This window comes from Melanaphis sacchari, unplaced genomic scaffold, assembly GCF_002803265.2.
Source record: "Melanaphis sacchari strain LSU unplaced genomic scaffold, SCAv2.0 Contig31_pilon_pilon, whole genome shotgun sequence".
Classification (NCBI taxonomy): Eukaryota; Metazoa; Arthropoda; class Insecta; order Hemiptera; family Aphididae; genus Melanaphis; species Melanaphis sacchari.
The window spans coordinates 645680-660180 of record NW_020271193.1 but is presented as its reverse complement, the minus strand read 5'-3'; the positions used below and the strand labels follow the sequence as shown (position 1 = coordinate 660180).

At 23.4% G+C, this 14501-nt stretch overlaps 1 protein-coding gene across 14 annotated transcripts in view; it reads left to right on the top strand.

Moving 5' to 3' along the window:
- LOC112596436 overlaps positions 1-14501 on the top strand; it is a 285374-nt gene that overhangs the window by 26618 nt on the left and 244255 nt on the right. For all 14 annotated transcript variants that reach the window (XM_025342112.1, XM_025342124.1, XM_025342122.1 and 11 more), the window contains exons 2-3: positions 701-883; positions 10795-10953. In XM_025342112.1, coding sequence (XP_025197897.1) covers positions 760-883; positions 10795-10953 — 283 coding nt within the window. In that variant the 5' untranslated portion in view covers positions 701-759. The remainder of the gene's footprint in view (positions 1-700; positions 884-10794; positions 10954-14501) is intronic.

Below are 14501 nucleotides of genomic sequence, written 5' to 3'. Positions count from 1 at the left end.
TATAATTTACCTTTTGAGTATCTTGTGTTAAATTAAAATTCAATTTTTCTAAGTGATATAGATGAAAATAAAATAAAACTTTAAAGTTATTAGTTCTGTGATTTTACAAGTTTTGAACAGTTATTTTTTAGTATGATTAATTTCAATAAAATATAAAATAATTAATTAGTCATAAGTAGAGAAAAATTATAGTAGCCTGCTATTAATTATTAATATTTGTTTTAAAGTATTTTTAGTTACAATATTTTAAGTTAATATTATACCCATAAAAATAATTGAATTAAGGTTTTCATTTGAATATATATTATCAGTAAATTTTAAATATTTTGTGCATTTATAAAATCTTGAGTGAAAAACACACTTGAACATGGAATGTTATATTAGTTTTTATTTAAATATTTGTAGTATAATATGGTCTGTATTTTACGGCGATTGGTAACCTTAAAAGATATTAGATTTATGTCATTTCAGTATTGACAGTATTTTAATATGATGTTATATCCTTTAGACTCAGCGTATACATATCTTATCGATTACTTTAAACTTAAGGTCTAATATTTCGTATACATCTTTTTTTACTATGGAGACAGCTAATATTGTAAAGGCACTCATATTATGTACCTATATTATTATTTACTCGTAAAACTACTTAATATATCTTATTTAATAATATTATTGTTTTATTCTTGTATATATATAGATATATCGCTTTAAAACAGTACAGGACTGCGAGTCCATCGCCATGTTGCGTTTCGAAGCATGTATGTCATCTTCCCGGCGGACGAAGTCGTACAGCTGTCATTCGGTCGACCCACAACCCGTCAACGTCAACAGCAACGGTCTGGTCAACGTTGCTATTGTAACCAACACCGTACTATCCCAGGTAAAAACATACTAAATATGTAATTTAATACCTATCCATTAACCTTTTTTTTTTGTTTTTACACATATTGATGATAAAAAAAATATCAAGGTGTCACCTACGAATTACGATTTACAGTTGCTATTTCATCTAATTTAATTATCAATAAAGTTACTTATTATGTATTAAATTTGTTCATAAAAAGTGGGTTGAATAATCGTATAGATCAGCGGTTCTCAAACTTTTTTTTTCGCGTACCACTTAAGTATATTATCAATCAGTTGCGTACCACTGATGATTAAAAATAGAACAATACAAACTTTACATAGTTAAATTTATTAGTGTTTAAGAAAAATTAAGATATGAATTAAATAACACACGACACTGTAAAATCATCGCTACGCTAAGAATTTAATAATTGTTTTTAATTTTCCGTCCTACCACCATGCGGCCTTCCGCGTACCACCATACAGTCTTTCGCGTACCACTAGTGGTACGCGTACCACAGTTTGAGAACCGCTGGTATAGATGACACTAAATACTAATCAAAGTTTATAAATTTATGATTATTATTATAACATATATATATTTTTAATTTTAATTAATATGTGAATACTAGCGAGTATAAGTGTATACAACACTTGACACAATTCTATGCAATCAAATGTATAGTATTGAAACTACTACTAAAAATATACATAAATATATATTATATATATTAATAATTAAAAATAATAAACCTTTAAGAGAATAAATAATACATAGTTGACTACATTTAAATACATTTCGATTACATTTGTAGTTTATTGAATATTTTTTTAAATTTTTTATATTTATATATATATATATTTTATTTTTTATCTTATTACAAAAACATTACTTCTTAATATTTTAATTTCTTTGAAACTTTAACACTAAATTGATTGAAATAACAAATGACAAAATATATGTCATTTTAATGCACTCTTGAAGGGGATTTAAATATATATCAAACTATTTATTTATTAGAAAACCCTAAAGGACACTGTATACCCCTTACATATAAGCCAGATGTTTAGATTCTCATGGTTTTAAGAGAACTGGACGTTTTTATAAACAGAAGTACGATTCTACGAAATACATAAGTTGCATTGTTTTTGTATTTTATATACTTTTTTGGAGCTCATTTATTTATGTATACGTGACATTCAACTGAAATATTTGAGTGTTTGATAATAACGATCCCTTGGGGTCCGATACTTGAACATTTTTTCTACGTTCAGATCTCTTCTTATACCACTCCAATTAGCGTGGAAAAGCAAGTGTTTCTTATAAGTATAAGCTTGAAAAAAAATTAAATTCGCTTTGGTTGACGAGATCAGGTTGAAAACTACTCGTAACCTCGATAAAAAAAGTGGTTTCACTCGTTATTGAATTCGAAGTATTAACTTTTTTGTTTGTGCCAGTCGATTGATTTAGTTATTATATTTCTTTCACAGGCAACGCAAAAAAAAAAAAAAAAAACTATACCTATTAATTTGTATAACAATATCAAAAATAATCTTATTATGAAATATTATACTTACAATCAAGTAAATGTAAATATAATAATATAATAATTGTATAACTGTACAAGTACAATGGTATATCTAAAAAAAAATTATTTTTTCTAATACATATAAAATATTTATCTGTAAAACTTACTTATTTTTTTATTAATTGTTTACTTAATTGAATTTAAATATTCTATTATTTAATTGTACTGCATTTAATGTTAATGCATAATACTTAACGAGAAATATAATAATATTTAGGTACAAGTTTAATTAGTGATAAATATTGATAAGTCAGTTTTTTTATCATGTATTTATCATACAGTATATTTTAAATAAATGATACATCGTTAATATACGAGTACACAATTTTTAATAAAATTTTAATTTAAAAGTTTGCATTATTTGTGGTTTGCATTGAATCAAAATTTATATTCATGGCTTTTATAATAATCACAAATATTTTCCTGGTTATATTTTATTTTTCATAGTTATATAATTCCATTAGAGGTCAAATGACAATATTTAAATGCGTATATAAGTATATTTAATGTAGTTTCATAATACTATTTGTGCTAAATACATATAGGTACGCACAGGGTGAGCTTGTATGGTTTAAAGCTATACAAAAGATAAATATAGTATAAAGTTTATTAATTGTATTTCTAAGGTAAAATTAATATTACTCAGCGAAAGAAAATGTTAAAGTACAAAGTTTAATGAATTATTTACATGTAAAAAATAAATTATTTAAAAATATTTAAATAGTATAATTAATTAATAAAGTCTAAGCACATTAATTAATGTAGAAAGTTTTAGATTATAATACAATTATTCAAAGTTATCAATTCTAGATTATTATATAATTTTAGTCTTATAGTTAGAAATTATTTAAATCATGCACTTCTGTGCAAATTTATTTGACGTCATAGACGATGGGCTTTTTAAATTACTTTGATATTGAATAGATTTTTTTTTTATCATAGTCATTCAAAATAAATTGCCTAAAATACGCAAATCAAGACATAGATATTGCATGACAATTTTATTAAAACAAATAAAAAATTTAATATTTTGAAAAGTCAAGTAATATTCAATTTAAAATGTTTTCTTTTGAACGCAATTATGTATCTATTTTGCCTATATACTTCGCCGTGTTCCACATAGATACTTAATACTATAATAGTAGTAATAAACAATAGACGGACGTGGATCTGCAGTGAATATATCGTATTACTGTTATTACTTTTCTAATCTTAGTTGCAAGATAATAAAGCAGGTACTACACATTGGGGGACAAGGATATTTTATGTTCGCAGTAACTGAATTCAAGGACCTATTAACAAAAAGGCCCTAAAAATTTACTGCTTATTTTATTCGTATATCATTTACAAAGTTTTGCATATTTTTATTGTTATATTAATGAATAAATGAATAAATAATATTATTTATCATTTAATAGGTCGATATATCCATAAAACTATTCTAAGAATTTTAAATATAATAATTTTATTTTTAGTTCTTTAGATAGTAATAATTGTTACTATTATGTATATGGCAAAGTTACTGTCTGCAAATACATAATATTTTTATAAATTTAAAACTTTTTCAGCGAAGTACGCTATATAATATATTTCAAAATATTTAAACAAGTATCTACGCATGTATCAAATTATTTAGTTATTTTGTTATAAATATATCAGAATTCATAATGCCTATCATGTCTAAATTTGGTTAAATTAAACGAAAATTTAATATAATATATAAAATTCTTTAATATTAAATTGTGTGGAGATGAAATAGAATTTTTTTTTAATTTTCTTATTTGGCTATTTGTAAAATAATTTATATTTTTTTCAAAGAACAAATCTTAAATTTTTTTTTGCATACTTAGTAATAGTTGATAATTATAACAAATAACAAAAAAATTAAGACTCAAATAAAATTAATATTATACACAATTTTTAGCATAAGTCATAACACTCATAACCAATAATGGTAGTTAATACATTGTACGTTTTCATACCACTAGTTTATAAAAAACTTAAAATAATTTCCAAAAAAGTAAAATAATAAACAAATTGTGCTCATAAAATTTTTTTTTAATAATGTGCAGTATAGCTAGAGCGCTTTAAACACACTATGAGCAGTAACAATCAAAATGTCTTGTTGTATGTAATAATTTACAGTAAAATTATATTTATTTCAATTTAATAATATGATGGTATTAAGGTCTGAGCATTATAAAACAAACATTAAACTTGGACAAGAGTCTGTCGGGAAAATGCCGAATTTTTGATAGATCTAACCACCACTATAATATCCGTATATACGTATATAATTTCAAGTAATTATACAACTTTGTTAATAAAATATCATTATCTATCTAAATTATAGAAATTATTATTAAAAAATTTAAATTAAATAAACCTGATTTTCAATAGTGATCTAAGCAATAGACTGGATATTAAAACTTTTTCACTAAAATTTATGTCTATAAAATGTTTAAGTATTTATTTTTTTAATAATTTGTTTGCATTTAAATTTAAATACAATTCTATGACAAACAAAAATTAATATCTCACAATTTCCTGACACCAAAAATTTAAAATGTCTTATATGGTGATTCTATATGATTTATTAGATTTGTTATGTAGATTTTAAAAATAGTAAAAAGAGATTATGTTGGAAAAATAAATATAGTCTAGTTCTTCTTTATTCCATAAATTTTTTCCATATGTCTTCTCAATTTACATATTTTCATTGACCATTTCTAAATCCTTTTCTACCATTTGTTTCCATCGTGTTCTGGGCCTTCCTAGAGGTCTTTACGTGAAATTATTTCTTCAATTACTCGTTTTATTATTTTTCCATTTACTTTGTATACACGCCTAAATCATTCTAATATTTTACTTGTACTAAAAGATAACATTTTAGGTATTTATATATTTTTCATATTTGCATTATGTCATTTATCGTGAAATTTTATTTCTGTATATACGCTGAGCTTTATATTATTTTAAGCATTTTTCTTTTTATTGTACTAATTTTAGAATATTCACTTTTCATGGATGCTTAAGTTTAACATCCGTTTATTATAATAGGTCTAAGATAGCTAGTGTATAACATTTTAGTAAATATTAATAGAATTTATTTGCGCTGATAATTTTTTCTTGTGTTTTCTTCTGAATGGTATTTTTATTGTTTATATTTATTTCTAGATATTTGTGTGATGTCACTTTTTAAAAAGAGTATGAGTTTACTTTTTAATTTTAGTTATTCTCATAATTTTTTGATTTACTCATATATTTTATATTCTTGATTAACTTCTAATCCTATGTAGAATCATGTAATTCAGTTATTCTATTAAAACTATTTAGTTTTTAAGTTTATTGGAATTTAAACAGTTATGGTTTGTTACGCTATGAACCAAAAATTTCTGATTTTATATTGTTGTAGAAATATAAACACTCCTGAGGCGCGTTTAAAACATTGAGATTTTAATATAGATCAGTACACACCCGAATTTCCTGAAGTATTTAAAACAATTTGAACTTGACAAATACTTAATAAATAAAAATTTATTGTATCAAAGTGTCCTCATTTTTGTTTCTTCGTTTTCTGTAATAACTCATAATCATTATCCACGTAACCGGAGATTGCAAGATAAAAATATATATCAAAACTCACTCTAATGTTTTAACTCTTAAAGTAATGTTTTAAACATTATTTAATATACATTTTATATACATCTCATGTGTATGTATATAATAAGTATAAAAGCATTATATATCTACAGGTTTAAATGTATACGTACATGAAACATTGTTATACAAAACAGTGTTGTTCGTTCTTTTTTTAAAACTAAAAGTTGATATCGGGAACATTTTATAAATAAAACAGTAAACTACGTATAAGACACATTTGAACTTGGTAGCAATGTACACAATCAGTGGCGAACAAAAAAAAAACTATTATGTATAACAATTCCCGATACTGGAAACAAACTGCCACATAAAAATATCTCTTAGTCCTTAGGGATAAAGTCTACCCATAATAATTTGTCGTAGGGTATACAAAACTATAGATTATTCGTAGCATGAAGCTAATAGAAGTTTTGATCAACATTTTAACGTGAAGAATTAAGTTGTATAAATGAAAATTTTGAATATCAAATGCAGCAGTGTGATAAAAATTATAGAGTTATCGGCTAGTCATATAAATATACATTATATAGCCACTCCAACTTAACGTTTTTGAGTCTCGAGGTAGTCACTGAGGAACAATATTGTATTATATATTTATGGTATATAAAAATCAATCTGGTGCATGTAACGAGATTAAGTTTTGTAAAAGTTAAACATTTTTTTTATTTTAACAAATTTATTCTTGTGGAAAAATAATGATTACACCACTGTAACTCCCTCTTTCTCTTTCAAAAAAAAAAAAAAATCACTAAAATACTTTTTATTATAATAAATAATTCTTTAATAATTGGTTAGATTCAAGTAATCAAATTATGGAAATTTCGATTTGTTAAGTACTATACTATATAATAATAAAAAATGTAGATTATGTAAAATCAGTTTTGCTGTAATTAATGACATAACAAATGAAGTAGTAGCGTATTATGACGATCATTGTCCATAACTAGATAATAGCTGCCTTTAAATCTGTTTATTCAGAGTTTGTTCTCGATAATTAGAATGGTTAGTGTAATATCGCGGTCATATAATTTAAAAAAAAATGCTCGATGTTCATGCATCATAGAAAAATTGTGTGTATTAAACATTTAGTTGGTATATATTATTGTATGTTTGTATTTTTAAATTACATCTTCTTTACACAGATTTAGGTTAATATTCATTTATGTTTAATCATAGTTAAAATATACCACCAGAATATTTTACTAGAATTTTATTTTTAATACTAAGTTAGTGTTAATCCGATTTTTATGTATTCTTAGTGACTTGCCGTTTTCTTTTTCTAAAAAAAAAAAAAAAATCTAGCAACAGAATGGGATAAAATAATTTAATTATATTATTTTTATAGGGGTTCACTCTCAAGAATTTCGATTATTGTCAACTATGTATGGATAACCCTGAATTCCAATACATAAATAATATAAGCTATTTTGTTTGTCACAGGGTTTTTTTCGGATTTTGTTTTACTTCAAAAATATACCATTGTAAAATATAACAAGAAACATAAACATGACGATAAATGGTAAAAATGTGGTTTTATTAATTTCGTTACGATTTAAAAATTATCTTTCAGAGTTTAATTTTTTGTAATTGAATTCCGTTCTAGATGCTTTACCACCGCTATTTGAAGTACATATAAATATTTCATAATTATTCATGAATTATCAATTTTTAATTTTTAACAACAATGCTGCGCGGTGACCTACAATAAACCTTCAAAATAACGCTAAGATATAATACGTTAGGTATACTAATATTGTTAATGGAAAAAATATAAAATTTATGACAATTAAATGTACATTTTTGCAAATGTATGAATAAATAACATATGACATTCATATCAATTAAATTTTATTGTAAAAAATTTATATTTCTACAATCATATACATCTACTTATTTATGATAATATTTATTTTATTTGTACACGTATTATATATTATGCGTTTTAAATATTTAAAACTAAATTCAAATTATGTCTTATTATAAAATGATTGTATATATTATAATATTATTCTTATATTTGAGGTTAGAAACTAATGAAATACGAAATTTTAACCATTAATAATGTTCTCAGACTATTAAAAGCAAAAATAAATACATCAATACAAAACCAATAGCACTGTTATTCAGAATCGAAGGACTTGTACATAAGAAAATGGAATACGGAAATTTATTGTATCTCTCGTTTCTTTCATAAAGTATCATATTTTCATCTTTCCCGATTAGTTGCAATATGAAAAATGTTTTCAAACATCAGCTTTAGAATAACATTTTAAGAAATCGAAATGAATAATAGTAATGCGCCGGTCATTAATCAATTAAATCCGAAAACTTAAAATATATTAAAATAATTTGTTAAATAAACTTTTTCCGTAGTAAAAATTGTTTTTTTTCTATTTAAGCAGTTCTGAGTTAATGTTAATATGAATATTTTTTTTATTTATATTAGTGAACAATTTCACTGAAGTATTATCCTAATCATGAATTATCACATAGCATTTAAAATATATTGAATGAAAAAAATTGGAGCGCTTAAATTAGTGTATAAGAAAAAAATAAATATTTTTGTACCTATGTATTTTTAAGTTGGTGATAAAAGATGATTTGAGACTATCGTTCAAAATAACTAAGAGGGTATACCATTCCGTTTTTGATTAATATTTTTTTTTTTAGATTAAATCATTATTTGCTTATTTAAATTTATTAACTATAGGTTGTTTTGTGTTAAATTTAATGTTTTTGATATATTTTTGGATAAAATAATAAGTTTTTTTAGATTTATACTTAAATAATTATTTTTTAGTTAAGTTTATAATTCTGTAGAACACGGCAATAACATTTTAATAGTTAATATTTTCTTCTTTGATGTGATTGCATTAATAGATTTCAAAATTAATGTTTATTTATAATGAAAATAATTAAAAATAACGATTATTCAGTTCACTGAACGAGAATATTACCTCAGAGAATTAAATAAATTTTAAATTACATAATCAGCAAATGTATATTACAAGTGTGTTTAACGATTTATTTTTATTTTTAATCATTTTACTTGTAGGCTTAATTTAAATTTCAAAAGTTATGACAGCCAAATGACCTACTCTAATGAAAATGAAAAAAATTGCAATACTTCCACTGAGTTTTGTTCTAAGTGCTAAAATATGCAATATAGTTATTAGAAAAATACTCAGAGTGTGTATAATATTGTATACAATAGCACTTAGATAATGTAAAAGTAGAAAGAAAACAAAATTGTAGTTGTATGTTTGATGTTAAAGTTGTGTTTAAAATATTAAACAATTGTTTTAAAGTTTCCCTTTCGTTATTCTCCAATATCTGCATCTATTTCATACGAAAAATGTAACTACCACATAACAAACTTAATATTTTTGAATCACATTTATAGTTTATTTGAATTTTACTGTTGTAGTTCTTAAACAATGCGTACGACAAAACCATTAAGTCGTCATTTCATTTTGACAATATTTTTATGATATTGTCATCGGCTCGACAAATTTCATGGAAGTGACGGTTTTCTTTAGCATTTCTCAAAAATGACTAAAAATGTATGCCGATTTTTATTTAGTTGAATTGAGTCTCAAGTCTAGCCTTATGTATTTATTAATAATAATTATTGTTAATACTTATATTTGTAATAAATCGAAAACTTGAAATTATTTTATTTTATCTTCGCGGATATGGAAAAATAGTTTTAAATATTTAGATTCCTATCTAAACGCATACAAATTTCGTCAGATAAGATACATTAGATGGTGTATGTGTGTAACTTGTAAATATATGTACTAACAAGGTGATTCACCTAGCATACGCTTAACTCTGTTTATCCTTTAATGCCCTAATTGTTAAAATATTATTGTATACCTTAGTATTAAATACATAGATTCCTTGAAAAAATTATTAAGAAATGACTTGTGGTAATATAAATTTTTTTTTACTGTTAATTGTTATATGCAGATAAGTTTTTCGAAAAGTTTATGTATCTAAATCAAAATTCTAATAAGTACCTTTAATGTCTCTCCCGTGTTATTAACTTTATTTAGACTGAATATTTGAGATTATAGTTTGTTATAATATAATTTTATATAAATGCATTATTTAAAAATTATTTGGTGGTGAAAATGCTCGATGAATCATTTCATTTTGTAGCCACTTCTTTTACAATAGTGCTTCGTTTCATAGTTTTGGACGAAAGTTTCACATTATCCGGTTTTTATTATTAAACGCATGACATAAATAATAATATCTGGTGAAAGCCGATTTGTCATTTATTTTTGAGCATATTCATATATATTTTATACTATTCTGGACGTAATTTGTTTTATTCATTTTACCAAATTGTTAAAGGTATATGCGGGAAGGTCTTAGTCATACGCGATTCTGTATACATGTATTGAAAATATATTAAATTATAGTATTGTGTCGTTTTTGTTATCGACTATTGATTAAATTTTTAAAAATTGTAAATGTTATTAGATACCAAGCATATAACTATTTTTACAAATACTTGATTGATCAGCTTTTTTCAAAAATTATTTATTTTGTTTTTGTTTTTTGTTACACTATTGAGTATATTTTGTATTATTGACATTGATGACTTAATTTCATTACTTGAATGAATATCGTACAGAAATTATTGACTTGAGATTAACGATAAAACCTACCTTTATTCTTACAGTCGTGGATGGCGGTCACAGACTCTTAAGAGGAGATCAATCGATGAACTCAATGGCCTCAACGATGGGCGATGACCTATCGCTCAGGGATCTTACGCATCCAGCACTAAACGACTCTTTAAAAACGCACAATGCTGCTACCTTCAAACTCGTCAAAACAGGTACTGAAAAATATATTTTAATTTGATATTTTAACTTTCAAGTAGACGACTAGTATTTTCTATATAAATTATTACTTGAGTGAAAATATTATTTAGTACTTATACCTTATACTTATATTAGTGTTTTTTTTTATTTATCATCATGATATAATATTTAAAACAGTTCAGTGTTTATATAAACAATTTTTTGTTTTGTTTTACAACTTAGGATTCTTCAGACATAGCCTAAAAATAAATCGCTATCGTGACCGTCAACTTTTTTAATAATTAAAAACAACAAAATGAACTTATTTTATATAAAAATAAATAATTTGATTGCAAATATATTGATATTAAAAAGTAAAATAAACCATATAGATAAATCATAGGCATGAGTTGTATAAAAAACATCATTTAATAAAATACATTTATTTCTTAATAACAGCTAATAATATAAAATTAAGCTCTGATTAATTGTCACATAAAAAAACGAAAAAGTTTTAAAATATAATTTTAGTTGTATGATATAAGAATAATCCAATACAACTATAGAAAAAAAAAATATCATATAAATGATTACTTTCTACTTAATTGATACTTTTTAATACATTACAATAAGTCAATCTTCAAAATTTTATTAGTTTATGTTTTATTCTAGTTATTTGTTAGAAAAAAAAAAAAAAATTAAATTATTTGAATTATTCATAAATTATTATAACTAACAGTATTTTAAATATTTAATGACTGAAATAATTGTATTTTATGATCATTTATGCTTGCTTTTAGTTTATAATGCTAAAACAAGGTTACCGTATTTTGTATCATAATACGTATACTATTATAATATGTGTAATGAATATCATGGAAAAGTTGATAGTATCAAACGTTTTCTATTTAGCTCGTCTTCGTATTGTATGTACACTGTGGTTATACATTGCTTAAATTTATTTTGATTTACATTATAATAAACCCCATTGGTTTCTCTGTCATGGTTTTTGTTAAAAAGATATTTTACCTTAAAAAATTATAATAAATGGACGTCCTTCTATTTTAAAATTAAAGTGCTAGTCACTCGAAGTACTTAATATTATATTAGATTTGGTATTAACTTATAATATTACTTGTAAAATATACGTTTTACTAACATAAAGTATTATAATTTTAATTGATATTTTAAGAAAAAAATATATAAATACTATATTATATATTATACATATTATCGCAATAAAATGAATTATTATTATAATTATGTTATTTTATATGATTCACCTCTAAAATAGCGAATAAAAAATAATGGAAAATATAAAAAAAAAATTAAAATTATGACCACAATTCTTATTTTTGTTGTATCTATACATTGTTTATTTTTATTAATATTTTATAGGTAACTATGAAAGAAATAATAAAATATTAATAAACTAATATGTAAAATTATAGGCAATTCCTTTAAAAAATTTAAATTATCATTTTCATCGTACATATTTAGTAATTTTTGAATCCGTTTAGCTGAATCTTTATACTTTTTTTTCCTTTTATTATTCATTCGATTATTTTTAGTTCGCAGTTTTTTTTTTGTGATTTTATTTTCACTATTTTGATGGGATACCATTTAATATTGTACAACTCATATGCCAAAGTATTTTTACAAATTGTATAGTTCTGTTTTTTTAATTATCACCTATTACGTTCATTTACAATTAATATGAATTAAAGAATAATTTTATCTACGTGATAGATTTATGTTAATATTTGTTATTATGTACAGATGTGATAAATATTTTAATGGTGTACCGTATTTTTAAAGTTAAAAAATATTTTATTTAAATTATTTGATGTATTCAAATATTAGCAAAAGACTATTAAATAGATGCTAGAGCGAAAGGACATCGCTATAAATATTGTACTAATTCGCGCTACTTTTAAGTCAAACAATGACAATCATATTTCGTATGAATTTATTTGAGATTCGATTGGTAACATATTGCAATTTTTTTTTATTTTGATATCATATTTATGGCATACTGCAGGGTATTGTGTAGTTATAAATAAATGATAATAAGATAATCATGAAGTATATTTCACAAACAATTTAAAACTTTGGCTTTTAGATTAATTTATTATAAACTTAACTGTAGTTATCATGTAAAATATCTCTTATTATAAAATTACATTACAATATGTGTGTTGTTTAATTTCATTGATATAAAATTATGTATAAAATATTATGTATTGAAAACAATTCTCAGTCCAAAATTATTGATGTATATTTTAATAATCATAATATATTCATCTATTTTATTTATAATATATTAATTCATTGTAAACATGAGTAAAAAATATGTTACTGATATATGTGTCAGTTAGAAGCAATTACTGGTAGGTAGACAATAATGATCCGACCGTGGGTAAAGAGACAAATTGGAAAGTCGATATCATGACGGGTTCGTTGAATGATTAATCACTAGGCTGACATTAATGAATTTATCATTATACCTGTATGCATGAGTGTTTTTCGTATCCTAATATAATAAAATTGTATAGCTTTAATAAAACTGCTTGCATTTTTTTTTTCATTAAAATTAAAAAATAATCGTAATGGGTTTTTTGCTTAATACTTTAAAGTCGAAAGTGTAAAAAAAACATATATTATAGCGTACACACAGGTGTAAAGTCACACTGTTAATACTTTTCATTATGTGTATTTGTTAGTTTTATTAAATATTTACAGTTATTCTAGGTTTTATTAAATTTGAGACAATTTTTAGAATTTTTTAAATCATTTCAATGTAAACATACAATATAAATTAACTAAATATAATGGTCGTAAAAGTGTATTTACAAAATATATGATTTTACTTTTTACATAATATTAATTTATTTAAAATTGTTTTTCTTAATTTTTTTAGTATTTAATCAACCAATTATTAGTAATGCAGTTTTTAGTCTTGAAAACATTTCTATGCTCTTCGTTGATTTTAATAAATGTTTATTATCTTTAAATGATGTATTCGAAGATTTTAGACATATAGGTATTAAAATATGTTATAGTTAAGAATGTTAAGATGCAATAACAAGTATATTTTTAAGTGAATGTAAATTTGTCCTAGCCATTCCCCTGCTGTATTTATTAATATCTCTTTTATCAAATATTTTTTTTTGATAAATGAGAAGTATCCTAGATTTCACCAATCCCTAAATGAGAAGACAATACTTTAGTAACCAATTATCTTCCTATTTCAATAATCTCAATAATTTAAAAACTTTTCGAAAGTATTGTACCAAAAGAACTCAATCTTATGTTTGAGAACATAATTATTGACGATTAACGTAGTTTCATGAACGGTAGGTTAACTATTACAATTTTTTTAGTATTTTAAGGATATTTATTAGATACATTTAAGGCAATGCATCAAGTAAATGTTATCCATACCGACTTTTTGAAAGCTATCGACAAAATTGATCACAATATTCTTGCCATCAAATTATATAACTTAGGCTTACGCAATCCTATTCACTTGTGCTTAGTTTTTTCTTTTAACTGGTAGGAAATAATATGTTAAAATTAAAAG